General features: G+C 34.8%; 1 protein-coding gene across 13 annotated transcripts in view; it reads left to right on the forward strand.

The window, feature by feature from the left end:
* The window catches only part of RIMS1 (regulating synaptic membrane exocytosis 1), a 301,446-nt gene that overhangs the window by 214,996 nt on the left and 67,296 nt on the right, over positions 1–19,154 (forward strand). For 11 of the 13 annotated variants that reach the window (XM_066314990.1, XM_066314996.1, XM_066314993.1 and 8 more), the window contains 2 exons: positions 5,708–5,779; positions 8,697–8,809. In XM_066314990.1, coding sequence (XP_066171087.1) covers positions 5,708–5,779; positions 8,697–8,809 — 185 coding nt within the window. Of the gene's footprint in view, positions 1–3,444; positions 3,523–5,707; positions 5,780–8,696; positions 8,810–19,154 lie in introns of all 13 variants that reach the window. The other 2 variants (XM_066315004.1, XM_066315003.1) reach the window with 1 other exon arrangement.

Genomic DNA, 19,154 nt, shown 5'->3' on the forward strand with positions numbered 1-19,154 from the left:
GTAGGTTTTGATTATGAACATCAGGGCTCTAAATTAATTTTCATGCTGAATATCACCTATGATTAATAGAAGCACATTTGTTTTTTACTTCTCATGCGCTTTAGTCTAATCACATGACTTTTGGTATTCCATTGCTTTGGCAGCAGTTAATTTTTGTTATTTTATTTCTGGATAGGCTTTATTTTAAGCAAACATTGTAATTTATGTTTAAATGCAAAATTCAAAATTTTTCTTTCAGTATTTTGTATTACAGTAAGTGACCAGATACAGAATAATGTAAATAGAGGTTAACGTAAATAATCTCTACATGGACCTTAGAAGTTGCACTTAAAACTGTAAGACTAAAATACCAGTGGTGCCAGTCCTGACCTTCTGCTAAAGTCTACCCACAGTACTGATATTTGTACTGTGATTTATCTTGTTTGCTTGATGCTGGAAATATTCCACTCATACCAGGTGGGAAGAGTGTAACTGTGTATAGGTAGTATTTCTTTTTTTAATTTTGGGTTAAACAGCATTATAAATTACAAAAGTAAGTAAGTGAAACATCATTTCAAAGCTGTCCTCCTTACTGATACTGCATTTCCAGAAATTTTGCCAACACATCCCTTTGATGGGACTATTAAGCTATTAAGAGTTTACAAATGTGCTTTAAGTCTTTTAGGCATTTTTGAGTCATTTTGATTCTCGTTTTTTGAGTCAATGGAAAGATTTCCTTTGAGTTCAGAGTATCAGACTTGAAAAAAATCAGTGACATGAGGTTTTCATCTAAATACTAGTATTCTCAGTGCCAAGTAGTAAGCCTTTTTATGTCAGCTGAAATTTTGTGGAGAAAAGTTGAAATAATCTAATACCCACCAGCAAACAATTTACAGTGAAGCATGTGTAGGATATGGAAATTTTTTGAGATGAATAAGCAGCAATCTGATTTTCTATGTGAAATCGGTGCCTTCTTGTGTTTGGAGGTCTTGTATGGTCAAGACCTCCAAATCTGGTCACCAAAACCCAGTGATGAGCAGTCAGACTCTGATGAACACAGAAGGAATTTATGCAACCTCAGGGCTGATGAGTGTTTGCAGCCTACCAGTTCCAGGATTTTCTCCGACATGAAGAGAAGTTCTGAGAACATTCAGTTTTTTGCATTGCATGTCTGTAGAGAGAACATCACTGAGTGAATCAAAGGTGCTTTACCTTTGTTCTCTACTCTGTAAGTTTGCATTTGTTCTGATTAATTCACATGTTTATTGCAGTGGGCCAATACTGCTCAGTTCAATAAGAACTGAGATAGCCTTGTATCAATTTGAGATACAAGGCTTTTAAGATAGCCTTGTATCAATTTGACAACTGAAGTAGTGGTGTTGGGGAGTGACTGATGGATCAGCAGAAATAACAAACTTCTAACTGCTTAATACAGCTTTTGAATCATATTTCAAAGATTAATTGACTTTGACAGACTCCCTCTTACTCTTCATTTGAGTACATTACAGATTTATATTATGAATGGGTCATATTTGCACATAGAGTGCAATCAAGATCTATTTCTGAATACATTTCTTAAATCTATGACTTATGCACTATTTCTACTTTTGATAAATTAATTTTTTTCAACATTGTGTTTATTTCTAATGGTTATTTACGTAAATTTTGATAAAAGTTTTGGCAAGATTGTTCTTCTGGAATTTGTATACTTGCCATATCAGGAAGAAGTGACTCTTTGATATGTTGATGCAATGAAGATGTGAGTCATGTGTTATTTCAGTATCAAAAATTTCCAAGTGTTTGGTTAGTATCATGTATTTCTATAAGATATTTTAAAGGATACTTTTTCTATTGAATTCAATAGCATAATTCCTTGAAAGTTTTTTGGTTTTTTCTATTAGAAATCAGAAAGTCTTAATGTCTAATGTGTACAGTATAGACAGGTGTGTATCTGGAGAACTGTGAAATTGTAAGTGATGATAAAAACAAGGTGAATGAAAGCTGAGCATTTAATGGTAGGTGAAAATTTTTTTTTCACACTGTTAGTTTGAAAAAATCTGCACATAATATCAGCATATAACCAAGACTGGATAAAACAAGCCTTGAAAAAAAGGAATTTTCTCGTATCTTTTCACTTAAGAGAAGTAGCTTTTGTCAGTCATACATGCATACATGCATGTGTATGAATGCTTGCCCCAGAGTCACCTGAAGCCAGCTGCACAAGTGCCCTCCTGGTACTTGCAGGTCCCAAGCAGATCCAGCCTTTAAGAAAACTTCAGTAAAAGTCAGGAAGTATTGAACAAGACATTCTTGGTGACTTCAAGGCTAAAGTAACGCTCACTGCAAACCACTGAGGGCTCTTGTACAAGACAGTAATAAATATTTTAAAAATACAGGACATTGAATTGTATAAAAATGTTATGTTTTCGTTTCAGAAGTAATAATTTTTAATTTCAGTAGGAATATTGTCACATTTCTGTGTGTAGATTTGTTAGCACAAATCTGTGAAATATACTGAGGCGCATAGAACTTTGGAACATGAACTGTAAAGAGCTTTTCTGTATGTAAAACAAAATGTAGTTCTTGTCTTTATGTGATATATATTGTTCAATGATTTGGTGGGACAGTTGGAGGATTTATGACCTTAGAGAGAAATTTTAGCCTTTCCTGAGCCTAGTGAAGGTATAGGTACAAATACAATACAAAACTAAGATTATTAGTGGACCACAAGTTTTGCGGAGTTTTCTCATCAAAATCCAAATCTGTTATTTGAAAAAAAAAAATATTCCATTCATAGATCTTAAAATATATTTCATTCAAAACTAAAAATAAACCAACAGAATAATAATATTTTTGCCAAATTGAAAGCTATGAAGAAATTATGTGGCTTCAGCAGAAATTAAAATACCATAGAAATTTCGAAATATTCCCATATACTTTCTGTTAACAAAAAAAATCTGAGTCAGTTATTCTATTTTGCTCTTGAATTATTGCTAATTGTTACTGTAGCAGACTGAGTGGCAATAGAATATGAATGTTTCATCAAAATACATGAAATTAGGAAATTTACTTGCATTTTCAGGGAAGTTTCACAATATTATGACAAACTGTGCATCTTCATAAGCAAAGAGGTTTTTTATATGTTTATATATTCTCAAGAAGGAAAATAGCACCTATTAAATAACAGTGCTGCCATTCAGCATACAGAGTATAATGGTTTTTAAAAATACCATCGTGGCTTGCATTCTATAATTCATTACATCTTAGACTGTTGATCTTACATCTAAAATTTTATAGTGTTTGGAATAGGAAAATGAGAAATACAGCTTTTTTTTGATAGATAGTGACTTAATGCTTTTTGTTTATATATTTTACTGCATGTCTCCACCTTCACTGCATGTGACCATCTCTCTGTCTCTGCTCATTCCGTCCAAATTCACATCCATGTTTCCAAAAATTGTGAAGAACAAGGACGCTGGAGTCTTGCATTCCAAAACAGGACAGTGTAGACCACCTAAGTGCTAAACCTGGAGCAGCACAGAGGTATCCTTATTTACTCAAATCATTGATCAAAGTAAATGAGGTATTGGCTATAGTATATTCCTCATATGCTCTGCATACTTCCACACATTTTCTTTTTATGTTTTCCCCTTGTTTTATGTACAAGTACATATGTGCATGTATCATTCATGGATAATATTTTTTTCTCCTATGAAGTAAGTTTAGGAAGTAAACTGGAGCATGTTGAGCTAATTGGAAATGTATACAGCATCATCTTAGCCAGAGGCAGGAAACAAAAAGGAAACTGATTTTAAATAATTTCTAGTATGTGCTGCTCTCAAGGACAGCCCTGAGAGCAGAGAAATAAGTGCACTCAGCTTATTAGTGCTGTATATTACTGTGTTCCTTTTCCATCTGACTGAAACTACCCACCATCTCTTTCTCCATTGTATGCAATGTCACCATCTAGGCAAGCAACACAAGGAGTAAGAGAAATTGAGCCCCAAACAGAACCAACTAAACAGAAAATGAAGAGGGTGACATAATTTGAATGGTAATGCTGCTGCATACAGTGAATCTAGCCATAAGAACTTTGTTAACTGTAGAGGGTTTTTTTAAAGAACTTTGCTAACTGTAGGTTTTAAGTAAAGCTGCAGCATATGTGTGTTTTCCTCTGTATCCACTTTATATTTGTCCTGGTAAAGGAATAAAATTGAAAAACAATGAGAATATACAAAAATAAATCTGAAAAAAATAGATGGAGGACAAAAGGGATTTCAGATTTTAATCTGACATACTATTTTTTTCAGAGAAAATATACTTTTTAAAATCCAGAAAGCATCAGGTAATTACCTCTGCTCATGCAGATAGCATTTTGTATTTTGCTGCCGTGTTGTCTTTGTTGTGGAATCTACTGTATCACAATAAAATGCTAATCAAACACTGCAATGGGTAAAAATAATGAAAACCAACTATGATTAAGTTCTTTGGACATAACTTGGTGTCACAGCTGTTTAGGTCTCGTCCAGTTCAGGCACTGGATTACTGTTTATAACCACAAAGATTTTAAAGGAAAGGTTACTATTTTAAATATTTTTGTCTCTCTGTTTTGCCCACAGTAATTTCTATAGTCTAATATATGACATTGGTTGTATAATTGCAAGATCTTGCACATATTAAAGTTCGTCAGCATTTCTCGTCTAGGATTGAGTAATTATCAGTCCCTGATTTTACCACTCCTGAAACAGTGTGTGCACTTTTTCTTCTGGAAAAGTAATACATATTGATGGTTTTCTGAAGTTTAAAGTAGTAAATCCTAATTTGTAAATGCTAACATTACTAGAGAAAGTACAGACAATTTTGGAACAAAAGACTTACAGAGATGTATGTGTTATATTTATAGCCCTGGGCAATAATGATGAAATGTGGCTTTACCTTTGTTTTTATATGTATAGACTCCTATAAATCTTCATTTTTCTTTAAAAAGAAATAAATCTTCATTTTTTAAATTTAATATAAAAATTAGTGCTTAGATTGTCTGAGGTAACTAGTGCCTCATTATCCAAGTGTCAGATGAATTCTGTAGAAGATTTGTGTAGGAGAGGAGTGAAATAGTGAAATAATTTCTAACTTACTTATTGATTAGGAAGAAAATAGAATCGGTTTAATCTGTTTCTAAAAACTTTAAAAGGTAATAGAATGAGATTTTTTGAAAAAACAAGTTTTTAATAATATAGTGGCAGCCTATTTAAAATCTGATATGACTTAGTATTTGTTTTGCTTTTGAAATTTAGATTTAAAAGCAATTTTTAAGTCTATTTAAACCTTCAAATAGTATTTTTGGTTCTTTCTGCAAGTTTTTCTTTTCCTGCTGTGTACTCTGAACTTGTTCCTCATGCTGTTAAGAGATGACTTACAGGGCTATGAGGAGTCATTGTTTCTAGTCAAATGCAGGCTGTGAAGTTGAAACTAGATGCAGGCTCAGTCAGGATTAATGTTTTCTTCCCTTTTTTGTTACCTCATAAGCTGCACAACATTAGCCTCAAACTAACCTAATTAATGCAATATCTCTTAAACCTCGACTTCACCAGCCTGTTTATGATGATAATTGTCACTTTCTCATCTGCCATTTCTTTTATTACCCTTTTAATACATGAATAAATAATCTTCATATTTCTGTATTCTTTTTCTTCTTTGTTTATTTCTTTTCTGACATGTCACTTCACAGGCAGTCCAGAAAAGTGGAAAGATATAGCAGCCAAAAACAAACTAGGAAAGGCGTTGCAGCTGAAACAGAAAGGTAGGAGTGTTGATTGATGTGTAAGCATCTCTCCTTATCCATCTGATTCCAGAGTTTGGAATATACCTCTCATATGACCTTTTTAGAATGTCTAGGACAGTACCAAATGCTATGTTGCCATAATTTACACTATTATATATTTTGTATCTCTATTATTAGCACTTTGTTGCATACATACAGAATTTTTTTGGTGTTCTCCATCATTGCAGAATGACAAAGACTAGAAGTGATTTTCTGCACTTTAACACTGATTCCTTTTTAAAAAATCCTAATTTTACATTAACTTGGAGGATGAGAAACCACATAGATAGCTATAACAGATAAATAATTAAAAGTGTCACTGATCAAATGAATTTCACTTTAAAATATAAAAAAGTTTAAGTTCCAATTTAAATCTGTCATTGCATAAAATTAATATAAAGACTGGAACTTTTTTATATTAATTGAATTTCTCTGAATTTGTATTGTTGTTATATCTTTTTAACTATGTTACAATAGTTTGGGGTTACATTTTCAAATTTTTAAGAAATAGTGAAAAAAAATAAATATATATACTGAATAATAAGTACATCTAGTTAATTTTTAAACCCTGTCTATTAACTGAAATAAAAGCAGTGAGGAGGCATGAGATCCTGCCTTTGTCAGAAATTGATTTATGTTATTTTGATTCAAGAGGTGGAATGTACATCTGTTTACATTGTGAGAGCCTTAAAACTTCCATGAACAACACAGACATCTCTATTTTCAATGAAAATGGACATTATGCAGCAAAACCTCAGCACTTTTCTTTAGTTTTACTGCTTCCAGTCCCAGATTATTGTTCCTGATCCAAAAGCAATGGCTTCATTTTCCTTGAGTCAGATGACTCTGTTGTCACAACAACCCAGGTGCTTTTTCCATTTGAGTTGGAGAGATGATGACTGAAATCCTTGTTATGATTGAATCAGGGATTGTTGTGCCATGCAAATTACTAAAACCTTTTCTTTCCACTTTTTTTCCAAAAGTAACTCACGTCCAAGGAGTTTGGCTCCTGGTAATTCAGCAATGAACCCAGGAAACAAGAGCATAGGGAAACACACATTTCACTGCTTCTTTCTACATCTCCATGGAACATGTTGTAGGCTTCTGTCTCCAAAAAATGATTCACTAGTATTAGATGTTAGACAAAAATGTTTCAATAAATCTGAATGCTGTAGTTCAGTATTCCATCATAGATGTAATATTGCACTATTGCCAGAAAGTTTTGACAAAAGGACAGGCAATGAATTTTCCTGTCAGATATTCCCAGGCATTGGGGAGGTGTGCCTAGAGCTAACAACTGAACAGTCTCTTTTTGGCCCTGGTATTTTAGGGGTAACAGTCTCTTTTTGGCCCTGGTATTTTAGGGGTGTGCTGCCATGTCTTTCTAGAAGGGGGCTTCCAGCCCCACAAGAGACTGAGCAGCCAGTCCTTAGGGAAAAAAACACCACGTGCACTCCAGGTCGAGTGTCACACCCTCATACTCTGTACATCTCCAGGCATCCTGAGGCCCCATGCTGCCTTCTCCAGTTATGACAAGGTTGTTATTGTGTGTCTAGCACAGCTTTCATGTTCTGCCTCCAAGCTTTCAGTGTGGTGTTGTACTCTGAGCACACATGGCACATTCAGTCATTCTGGCACTGTAGATTATTTTCTCTTCATGGTATTTACAGTTCTCCCATATCCTTTATTCCACCTTCACCATCCAGATGGCACTTCTTGCTGATGAACTTAAAATAGTTATGCAAATTTAGATTAAAAAACTGGCTCTGTCTCATCCTTCTATTGTTATGTTTTGTTCTGTACCCATATGAAAATTATCAAAGTATTCTTCTTAAACCGAAAATCACATATTATTCACACAGAGCAAACTCTGATATTACAGGCTAAGAGAAAGTCAGTTGATCTACCTAGGGAAAGCCAACAGTACTCTGAACTTGCACAAAATGTGCTACTTTAAATTACGAATTATCTACTTGCAACTGGATAAACAGTGCTTATCCACTAGAGTGTGACATTACCGTAACTGGCAAGGGCATTTCACAGTAAGCTCTCCTCAGCATCTGCTGCTTCTCACCTTTGTTCTACTTTCTTAAACCTTTTCCCTATAGTTATAATAGGTGCCCATACTTACTTTAAATGTTAGGGTTTCAAAGGTGTTTGATGCATTACACTCTGAAACTGTATCTGTGAATACATGTTCTGAAACAGTGCTCGCTAGAATTCAGCCAAAGTGATTTAGCATACTTACTTAGATATAAATATTTGAAAGTCTTGTGCATGTTTTGCATGCACACACAGATACTTGTATGCAAGCACACCCTCCCTTTCTCCACCCCAATACAAAGGTTAAAGGTCTTTTTCCTTCTTTGAGTTCTGGGAAAAACCTAACACTATCCTTTAGAAATAGATACTTGCTCTCCAATGGCCCTTGTGCGGTCCAGTGGCCTCAGCACATAGGGAATACTAAATATAATAAAATTTAATAAAGTGGCATTTTATATTGCTCTTGTATGAGTGTAGGAGAATGTATATAAATTGTGAGTTATAATCATAAGTGGTTTTTAGAAAAATGCTTTTCATTCAATGGTTTTTTCGCTGTTTATCAAAAAATCCCCCAAAATGACAAAGAAACCCAAACCGCAAATAAATAAATAAATTAAACAAATGAACAAAAGGAAATAATTTCTTTATAGCTGAAGGTAGTTAAAGAAATTAAATGTAAGACCTTATAAGCTGACTAGGGATCTAGGCCTGAGTATGTACATATGGCAAAGACCAAATGCTAACTTTTTCAAACCCATCTTCAGTACCTGCAACTTAACTTGTATTTAAAATTCAGAACATAAAATGTCTCTTCATTTGCCTTATTTTGCTTTTCTCTCAATTTCTTTTGCAGAACACATCAGCAAGGAAGTCCCACGCAGTCTCCTCCTGCAGACACCTCTTTCAGCAGTCGAAGGGGAAGACAGCTACCACAAGTTCCAGTAAGAAGTGGCAGTATAGAGCAAGGTATCAAATAATGAGCTTGTGATTGCTCAAACTCTTTGATTTCTTACCTTTCTTTACTTTAAGTCTTCTTGCATAACTACCTGTCTTGTGCTGTAATTCTACCAGTGAAGGAATAGAAGAGAATGAAAGCATCTTTGTAGTTTGGGAAATACAGTGAAGTTTGACTGGTGGGTTATTACATGTGGTTTAATTGCCTTCACTTTTCTAATACCCTTTCATGTTTAAAATTCCTACTAAAGTAATGGTAGTTTCCAACATGTCTGGTATGTTATCAGCCAAGACAAAACAAAACAGAAACAGGGGCAAGGATTTTGACAGTCTTATTAATTTCTTATTTTGTGGTTTATATTTATTGTTGTGCGTTATTAACATAAATTAATAATAAATGTCACAGATCTGTTTTCCTTCTGGAGTTCATAGTTCAGTAAAAAAGAATGAAAACAATTACCGTGGGAAATGTGCGAGTACAGGTCACCAGTCGTTTCTTGGTTAAGAATAAACTGATCAGGCAAAGACTGCTGCTCTTTTCTGAAAAAGACAGTGTATATCTGATGATTATGGAAGCTGCTTCTTACATACTAAGATCAAATAAGGATTTACACTGCTGTTTCCTTTTCTAGCAAAATGCTACGCACAGAGTATGAGCTCTTATGGTAAAATGAAGTGGCACAATGAATAATATTTGTACATTAATGTGTTCTGTGTTTAAAAAATCTTGTTTTTTCATTGACTACAAGCAACAAGTGAGATTACCACATACTTCAAGGTTTTCCTTTTTGTGGAAATAAAAAAAATACTTATAATGATGAAATATTGTAGTGCATTGCAGAACTGTTAGCAGATCACAATCTTGAACAGATAAAGTTGCTGACCACGACCACCTTATCATGACAGATTACCAGTGAGGTTTTCTTGTATGATGACTTGCATTAATCTGCAATCAGTTTGCATTAATGTTAAGGCTTTGAGCTGTGATGGCATACAAACCCCTCAATTAGCACATATAAAATGTACTCTTGTTTTATAAATGGATTTATTTTGAACGACTAATATATATGTGGCTTTTATTAACTTTAAACTTTCTATTCAGGTCCTCTCATTTTTTAGTGACTCTAGTACCATCTGAATTATAAACTAGTTACAAACTACATTCAGAGTTTCTATTGCTGCATATTAGCAATTTGGGAGCTTTATAGGGAAATGTAAAAAGTACTGGATTTCAACTTTCTTCCATATTTCTACTTCGATTTCAGAACTTGGTACAATATATAATGACGAATCAGCTTTAATTTAATTTTAATTTTACTTTCCTTTGCATATTCATATATCATCTTTCTGCTGGTCTTGGTAACCGGTGTGTGAGAGTAAAATACCAGTTTATGTTTTGCTGATGGTGTTGGAAATGTATCTAGAACTTACCATGAAAATGAGTAGAAATGGGATGTGTACAGAGGAGGAAAAAATGAAAGTTGAGCAGAAGGCCAAAGCTACTCTGGGTTTATAAAGTTGTTGATACCATGAACACTTGTAAAGTAATGCTGTTTCAGTGAACTCCTGTTTACACTTGTGCTCAATGTGCTTGCGCCTTATATATAAAACGTGCAGGTGGGATGCGTCGTGTTTGCTTTGTTGTTAGAAATGGTGCCGCCTGCATCACTATGGCTGTTTGACAGCACATGGAATCAGTGGTTAAAGAGATTTCCTTCCTTACACACTACTCTGGTTTCGTCCGAGTGACCAACTTTGCTTCTGAAAGGGAGCTTTTCTTCTGTTACCCACATTTCATGCACTGTTCAGGCTCAGAACCTATTTGCAGAGAAGTACTAAATTGAATAGATTTTATAATACATTTTGAAAATTGTGTCAGTATCTGTTGAAATACATATGCTAGTATGTCTAACTCAATACTACTGTTAGAAATTAAATTCACTAAGGCCATAAGACCACAGTACTTGCTCTGATTTACAGTACCAGATTTTAATATTAGTTTCACTTCTCTAATCCCGGTCAAATGAGTGCCAGGGCTAAATGTAGTGACCAGAAGTGATCTGACCTTAATGTAGTACTGAACCCAAAACATACTGAGTTCTGTAAAAGATTGATATTAACTGTGCTTGAAACTGGAGTGTATCCTCAATGGTTTAAATTCACAGTCACCATAGATGCTGATGTCAAAATCCAGTGCAATATCCAAATGTCATCTGAAATATTTCAAAATGCATTTTCTTGCTATATTTTGGTCAGCTTGATGTCATGTGTTTCAAGTAAAACCTGTATAATATGCCATTGAGTATCATTTTTATAGTAAAGTTCTTCCTTATGTTCTATAAAAATCCTGTTGTTTTGTGAGAGTCATATCTAAATAGATACCTCTATGAATCTAAATATATACATATATGCATTGAAGTCAGTTATATGTATCATAGTGACCTCTGCAAAAATACTGCGTATTTGTATATCAGGAATGGGCTTCTTATTTGTTCTGTTGCACTTTCGGGAGACGTAGAAGAATCCAGTGAAGTAATTTTATTACTCTTTAAAGTTCTTATTATGGAACTAATGAGAGTTAATGAAGGAGCAAGAGACTGGTAGCAGTTTTTATGTGGAGGCAGAATGATATTTTAAGTATAAATCTTCAATCTTTAGCTATCAATTGTAACTGATCCTATCTACACTAATAAGTCTTGACTGACATTGTATTTCAGACATTCTATTTTGTTGTCAAGTTTAGAACTAAACAAAAAGTTGTTTTCTTGTCTCTACCAAATGATGCTTAGTTACTACTTAGGTTGGCAGTCTGAGAATGGTGAAAATTCAACTTACGAGAAAACAAGGTAGTTTTACAAGGTCCTGAATAATGCACGTATTTTCTTTAAAAAAACCTCTAAACTCACAGAATTGTTATAGAGAAGAACAAAGTAGTGATCCTTATTCCATTACGGAAACAGAGTTATTACTACAGGTCAGGAATGGAGAAACAACCTTAAGTGTAGAGGAAAAGATCAATTTTTAGGACTAAAACTTTAAAACCGTGTTATAATTCACACTGGCAAAAATGTGAAAAAAGTACAGGCTTCTTGGTGATTATATTCTGAAGGGGAGAGCAATTTTGTGTAGCTTTAGAGTGGAGAAGAGGCATAGTTATTTTCTCTTGGGACAATAATTATTAAATAATAACTTGAGGGTATGCAGACTTTAAAAAGGGGTTGCAGTTAAGATTGCAGGCTCTGTAATTTTTCAACAGTGTGATTTTTATTTTTATTACAGTCATATTCAAGGAAAATATAGTTGTATTTATTTCCTTTGCAACCATGACAGCAGTATTTCTTAGAGCGCAAGACACATTGGGATCCTGTTGTTTTGAAAGGTCTTGAGATGTTTCAGTATTGAAAGTTAGTCCTGTATAGGTGTGTCTCTGTGTGTTTTCAAGACATCACAATTTAATAGTAACTTCCCTAACTTATGCTACTGAAGAAGTGGTTTTGATTTTTTTTGTATTAACGGATGATTTTATAAAAGGACCTAATGCTATGAAGAAGTTTCGGCTCAGTGACTAAAGCAGTGAAATTCTAAGCCATGGTAAGGACAATGGTGTATTCTCAATATGTCATTCTTTGCTGGGCTGTAAGAGATTTGCATCACTGTTTTTTTTATTTGCATCATGTTGGAGTGGAACTGTGCAAATCGTTAAGAGGGGTGGGGATTCTGCATTGACTTTGCTTTTCAGCTGTTTCTATAACAACTTTGTGATGCAGTTCCATGGTTTTTAAATTATACTTTCGTATAAAGGATACATCTGTGGTCTTTACTTAGTCCATCCTCTGTCACTGCAGCTATCAAACATCACAGGAATTCTTGCTTGAATAAGATTTGAGGATGGGTTTCTACACTCTTGCATAATGGTTGATCGTTGTATTGATCAAGGAAGTAAATACACCAGAATTTAGTAGGGATTATATTATTACTCTAGCGAGCAAATAACAACAAAAAAATAGTACTGTTGAAATTTATGACCCAGCAATATAAAGGTGCAATGGTTGTAGTTAAGCAACAATCTTTCAGGGGTAATTTGTGCAAAATAGGTCTTACTCCCTCTATCTGCCTTCTATTTGGGTGTTCTTTGGGTTTCTTTCTCATAGCTTTCACAATACAGTTTCCTATTTGAGAAATCATATAATGAAAGTAAGGTTTGTGATCATAGCAATCTGTTTCCATGTAAAGAGCATCTGTAAACCTGACTGAAGCTGTGTGGTTGTGTGTGTTTCTCCGGAATTTGGTTACAGCAGTAGGGCTCATGTGGTGACACCGAGCAAAGGAAACATGTATCCAGCAGTAGGTGTTGCTGTACCTTAGGTCATGTTGGAAAAAGCTTTGTACAGCACTTGTATGGAAGGTGAAGTGCATGTGTGTGTGTGTGTGCTGCTGCTGTTACATGGGGGAAAACTACATGAAGACGCTGCTGGGATTGAACAGGGATTACACGTATAAAGTTCATGTGTGTGGTATTTGTACAATGGTGGTGATGTCACAGAGGAACAGTGTCTTGATGTCCAGTGTTTTTTCTTTAAACAAATAAGAATCAGAATTTCATACAGAAAATAAGTATGTTGTCAAATAATATATTGAGTTGCAAGTATATATTTGTATTTAACCAACTGAAGATCCCAAAAGAAAAAGAAGTGCTAGTGAAAACAGTTCTGTGTTTGTGTACTTGATCATTGAAATGTTGTTGCAGTGACAGTGTGGTTGTGGTAATGGTAAAAGATCAAACCCTTTCAGTCAATAATTTTTTTCAAATCGGTATAAAAATTGAGTGGCAGAAGAAAAAAGGTCCTTTCAGTTTCAGATTTCAGACTATCAGTGTTGTTTGTTTTGTCTCCATATTTCTGGTTTTATTTTTAAATTATTAGGTGGCACTGCATATTTTGAGGCAGCTTGTGGGATCTTTACTCATGCTGGAGAGTATTTTTCTTGGCACTGCTAACTTTCGCAAAAGAGTTCAAGCCTCATAATCTTTCATGTTTTCCCTAAAAATGGATTTTTAATAGTCTGGTGGGTATTGAGTATTATAGATTTCAGTTAATAAAAAATAAATTTTTAACACTCATTATTGTAGAAGAGGCTTCAAATTGTGCTGTCTGGTTCAGAAGTAAGAGTGCTATTTAAAACAATTTTAAGATTTTTATGTCATCCATAAATTTGGGTATGATGATACTTCTCTAGCAGAATACTTAAAGACCCCACAATCTGGTTCTCTGTAACATCATTGTTCCTGTTAATTTTAAAGAAAAATTCATAGGCTTTATTATTTGTCATGATTTATCACTTTAATTTTCTACATTACTTTTACATATGCTGGAGTTCTGCCTACTGTACATGCCATTGTCACATGTAACACGTTTCTTTATCTAACTTTAAATTTGCTGATTTCTTTTTCTGTTTCCATCATTCCGTGCATTTAATTCATTGAAGAGCAAGAGAATTTTAACTCTCCCACAAAAGGTAAATATTTACGTAATTTTTTACAAATGTTTGGCAACTGTTGGTACTGGCTTTTCCTTCAATATACTCCATGTCAATATATAGGTTTTAGTTATCAGTGTTAACATGCAAAAAGGTTGTTGCTCAAATGTCTCTATGCTATCTGATGCCCCTCTTTAGAATCTGAGAGCAGTTTTTTTCGTGATTTCTCATGTTCCTATTGAAATGCAATATACTGGATTTAACAGAGATATTTAATATGGCTCAGAAGGTACTTGATTGAGTTAAAATTCACACAGAAACTTATGATTTTTCCCAAACTTTCTTGAGCTCTGCACAGCACATGCTTTTAATGATGCCATGGTCCTTGGCAGCTGTGAAGGATGTTTCCTAGGTGTGGGCTTAGGAATAGTTAAAGGTGCTGATGGTCAGAACCTATTTTTTGTATGCAGAGAGATTCTGAAGAATGGGCTGTGTTCTTCTTGCATGTCAATCCCGTGTCAGAAAGTTATTCCCATTGTAGAGGGGGGTTTCGGGGCAGAAACAATGCTCAAATCCTGTGAATTTATGCCTGTGCGGATAGCAGAGAATCAGTGAGCTCAAACAACAGGTATCTAAGGCTGCCCCACAAAGTGAAAACTGTAGTCTGTTATGTCTCTCTCAAAGCCACGTTGCAGAAAAGTCCTATTTTTATTTTCGTTTTTACTTTTAGCTGAAAGTAGAAATTATTTCAAAATCCAAATTAAGCTTGTAGAGAAAAAAAATTTAACAAACCACCACACTCTTTTATTAAGATCAAAATAGTACACTACATAAACCTTACTAGCACTGATTGACCTTTTCTAACCTTTATTCCTGAGTTGTGCTCATCTTGGGAAATTCTGGTCTGAATATTGGGCTGGTCATAGCCAAACTGTGAGTTGAACTTGAATTAAAGTATTTCCTACAACTACTTTACTTTCTAAAGGGACGGGTGCTTAGGTAAAAAAAAAAGCAACTTCTCCACTAGGTATGAATTCCAACACCCATGTCAAGCATACACAAGTATGTTTTCATGATAATGTTAAAAGGAGATGAAAAAGAAATATATAAATTATGTGTTAGTAATTATATGTTATTTTTACAGTGTTCAGAATATTAAATGTTTTAAGAAAGTGCTAAGTGCTTGATTTTACAAATTATTTCTGTCTCAGTATTTATATTTTTCTCAAACAGGGCAGTACAAATCAATCTTACCTGTTTGTTGATTATGCCTCTGTCAAGATTTGGGCTGCAGTGGATGGTTTTTTGTTTAAAACAATGGACTTTATGCAGACAAACTAGACTGTCACTAACAGGTTTGTAAAAGAGCTTGTTTCCACAAGATTTGGATGGATCTGGCCCAATATTTGGACATGTGTAGAAGGTGGTGGGATATTTAGATGCACAGATTCCTCTGGCTCAAGGGAGCTGATGGCAGATGAAACCCAGGGACTAAAAAGAGCTGGGCAAAAAAAGAGCAGCAGGAAGAGTGAAGTGCCAGCAGATCTGGGAGACCATAAATATCTTAATTTGAGCTGATTTACACTAGTAGCCCACTGTAACTTCTTACAAGAGGTAAAACGAATAGATAGTAGTGAATTAGAGATGAGAGTGGGAGAGTTACAGGATGTTTTGTGAAAGGAGACATAAATATGAGGGAGAGCATTTACTGTAGAAGTGAACACTGAGCATATGACTCTGCAACAAAGGAAACATCTGTTCCTTGTAATCAGTTGAAAAGATTGCAATAAAGGCTTCAGCAGATTATGAAAATGCTGAGTGTTTTTGCTGCCAGAATCAGTGGTTTGTTGTTTTGGTTGTTTTTTGGTTTGGGTTTTTTGTTTTGTTTTGTTTTGTTTTGTTTTTTTCAAATTTTAAGAGGTGTGTGTTTGTTTTCTTGTTGTTTCCTTTAACATAGAAGCTTCTCTGTGGATCACCCCTGAGGCCCTTTGAGAAAGAACTGAATGTTGCATCATCCAGTTCATGTTTCTATACTGGCATATCTTCCTTCTGGAGTGAGTTGTTAAGCTCAAGATGGCCACCATACCTCTGTGTGTACTCAGACATCCAAGCTTATCTCCCAGCTTGGAAATCTGATTGTGTGCCTTGGTCATTCTTTAATTATGATTGGGAGGAGGTCCAGAGAATTATTAGCTTCCATGGAAAGGAAGTCCACAAACACAAGCTTGAAGTAGTTACAGCAGGTTCTGATCAGGCAGAGCAGGGTTCAGAGCCTTCTCCCTCACTATCTGCATGTTGCCATTCTTTTTTGAAGTTGTTTACTCAAAGAAGACATAGCAAGTTCTTCATCTTGGCAAAAAAATTGATTTTTCAGTGTTACTTACCTTATATTTGAAAACATTTATCTGCTCATTATTTTGTGTGCTTTTTAAATTTCATGGTAGAGCTTTCTGTGAATTTTTAAAGCCAGGAAACCTATTGTAAGGATATTTTGTGCATGTATAGGATATTTTGTGTGTGCATACTGCAAAACTCATCCTGAAGGATCAACAGAATAATTTCTAGAGACTCTGTATTATTTCTGAAATGGATCATCCTGGTCCAACACCAGTGTGACTTCATTTCTGTGCCACACAGCCACCTCTGCACTAGAAGATTATCCCATCCAAATCTCTCTGCTGCTTTATTTCCCTGCCTTTGTCATGCACATAAGTTCTGCCTAGTTTCTTCCTCAGCTGCCACATCTCAAAAAAGATTTTTTTTTATTATTTCATATATAATTCCTTAAACCAGATAGGTTTTTTTCCCCCTGATTCCCATCCACAGAGCATCTAAGTTGCTCAGACAGATGAATCTCCTAGCTTTTGCTGTGCAGAAAGGCGGTGTACATGCTTCTAGACTGTATTACAGCTGTTCCTGTTTGTCACTTTTCAACCACTCTTCTTAGTATGAAGACTGAAACTGAAGAATAGATCAGACCTCTCTTGTCTTTTGGAAGAAGTGCAGTTCTCTGTTCCCCTGCCTGAACTTGTTGGGTTTTCCCCAGAAGCACTGTTATTATGATAAGTTATGAGATAGATTTTCACTTCAACTTACTTTTCAGTACTTCATTATGTAAGAAATCTTTGATTCCTTTTAGACTTCTAGACCTTTTCTCTTAAAGTTTGAATCATAAAGGATGGATGTGTGATATATTCTGAAAGGAGTTACACCTATCTTGATGCCAGTGTCTTCCTGTTATGTAGCTTTCTCTGACATTTAATAGGGCAGGTAAGACTTGGAAGTTTTCCAAGTCATACTTTTCGCCTGCACCTCCTCTTTCTGTCTTGACCATCTTTAACAGAAATACAAAGTACTTCAGGAGAAAATTCTGTGTTAGTTGAAGACTTGATCATTACAGAAGTGCTGTATGGCCAGTGTTGACATCCTTAGGTTTTCTACCATCTAGAAGCACAGTATGGTTATTGGTTTGAATCACAAACCGTGTAATGTCACAGTCATTCTGACATTAAGCCCATACTTGGCTTTGAGCAAGAATGTCCTTTAGAAAGGTATTTTCACTTAATGACTGCAAGGGATGAAAATTTGCTCCTGGGATTAATCACTTGACTTTTTAAACAAAGATCTTATTACTTATCTGATTTACCTAGCCTTTTTGAAAATGTGTGAGGGGATTCTTAATAGATGATATTTATTGACAAAATACATAGTTTTCCAGAATTTTCAGAATGTAGTCTCTTTGGTGAATGTTGTGATATGAAAGAGGTGGATATGTAAAGAGTTAGAGCTCAGGAATAAAAAACTAGAACTAGAAAGGCACCTACAGCACTTATGCTGTTGCTTGCCAGTTCATTATTGTTGCCTGTGATACAATCCTTATTTAAATGATCCCACGTAACTGTCATACATTATGTTGTCAGCCTAATAAATGGGTGTTTCAGGCATCATGTCATTTTAGAATATTGCATATAATGTAGAGTTTAGACCCCCTTTTAAACCTTAAAGGGAGAACTTTCAACCTTAAAATTACTTTTGTTTCTTTTGCCCTGGCCACTACTATTAGTGCTGCTTTTGTAACTCTCAATGATTTTCATAGTTTTGGCCTATTGTTGATGCTAATGCAAGATTAATTTCTTTTAAAGTCATATTTCTTGAATTATTAGATTCATATTCTGTGGATAACAGAAATATACCATATGATACATTCTGTTCAGAAGAGTTTGATTAAAGAAAAAAGGAAAACTTTATCTGCCCTACTACATCTGATATATCAGTTTATTGTTGTGTTATTTTGTACATAATTGAAAAGGTAGAATATATTCTGAACATTTAGGATTCTAGCTGGTTCTAACTTCTCCCTTAGTTGAACAGCCTTTAGGGGCTGAAAGATGTCCATAGTAGTTTTCTGAGGATACTTAATAAAGATGAGGCCTGTCAACTAGTTAGTGGCACCAGATATAATTCTATAAATCTTAACATAGTAGTCATATATTAAAAGAAATGTGACTAGCACATGAAATGTTAGGTAAAGTCTTAGAAAAATTAAGTGGCTATCTCTAACAGGTAAAGTCTTAGAAAAATTAAGTGGCTATCTCCTTTAAGAAGAAACAACTGTTAGTCTGTCCTAATTTTCTTTGAGGGTAGATTGCAGGCTGAAAATAAGATCTGTAGCTATTTTCTTTAGTTTATTCCATGCCTCTTTCAAGTAGTGTCTTACAGAATCGCATATTTTAGACTACTCCCAGTTTTATTGCTAAGTATGATGCTGTATGGTATGGAGTGGTCCCTCTGGTCAGTTGGGTCACCTGTCCCACCTTTTTCTTCTCACAGCCTACTTGAGGGCAGGGGGAAGCCAGGACAGGGCAGGGGGCTGCAGCATGAG

Source organism: Sylvia atricapilla, chromosome 3 (assembly GCF_009819655.1).
Source record: "Sylvia atricapilla isolate bSylAtr1 chromosome 3, bSylAtr1.pri, whole genome shotgun sequence".
Taxonomy (NCBI): domain Eukaryota; kingdom Metazoa; phylum Chordata; class Aves; order Passeriformes; family Sylviidae; genus Sylvia; species Sylvia atricapilla.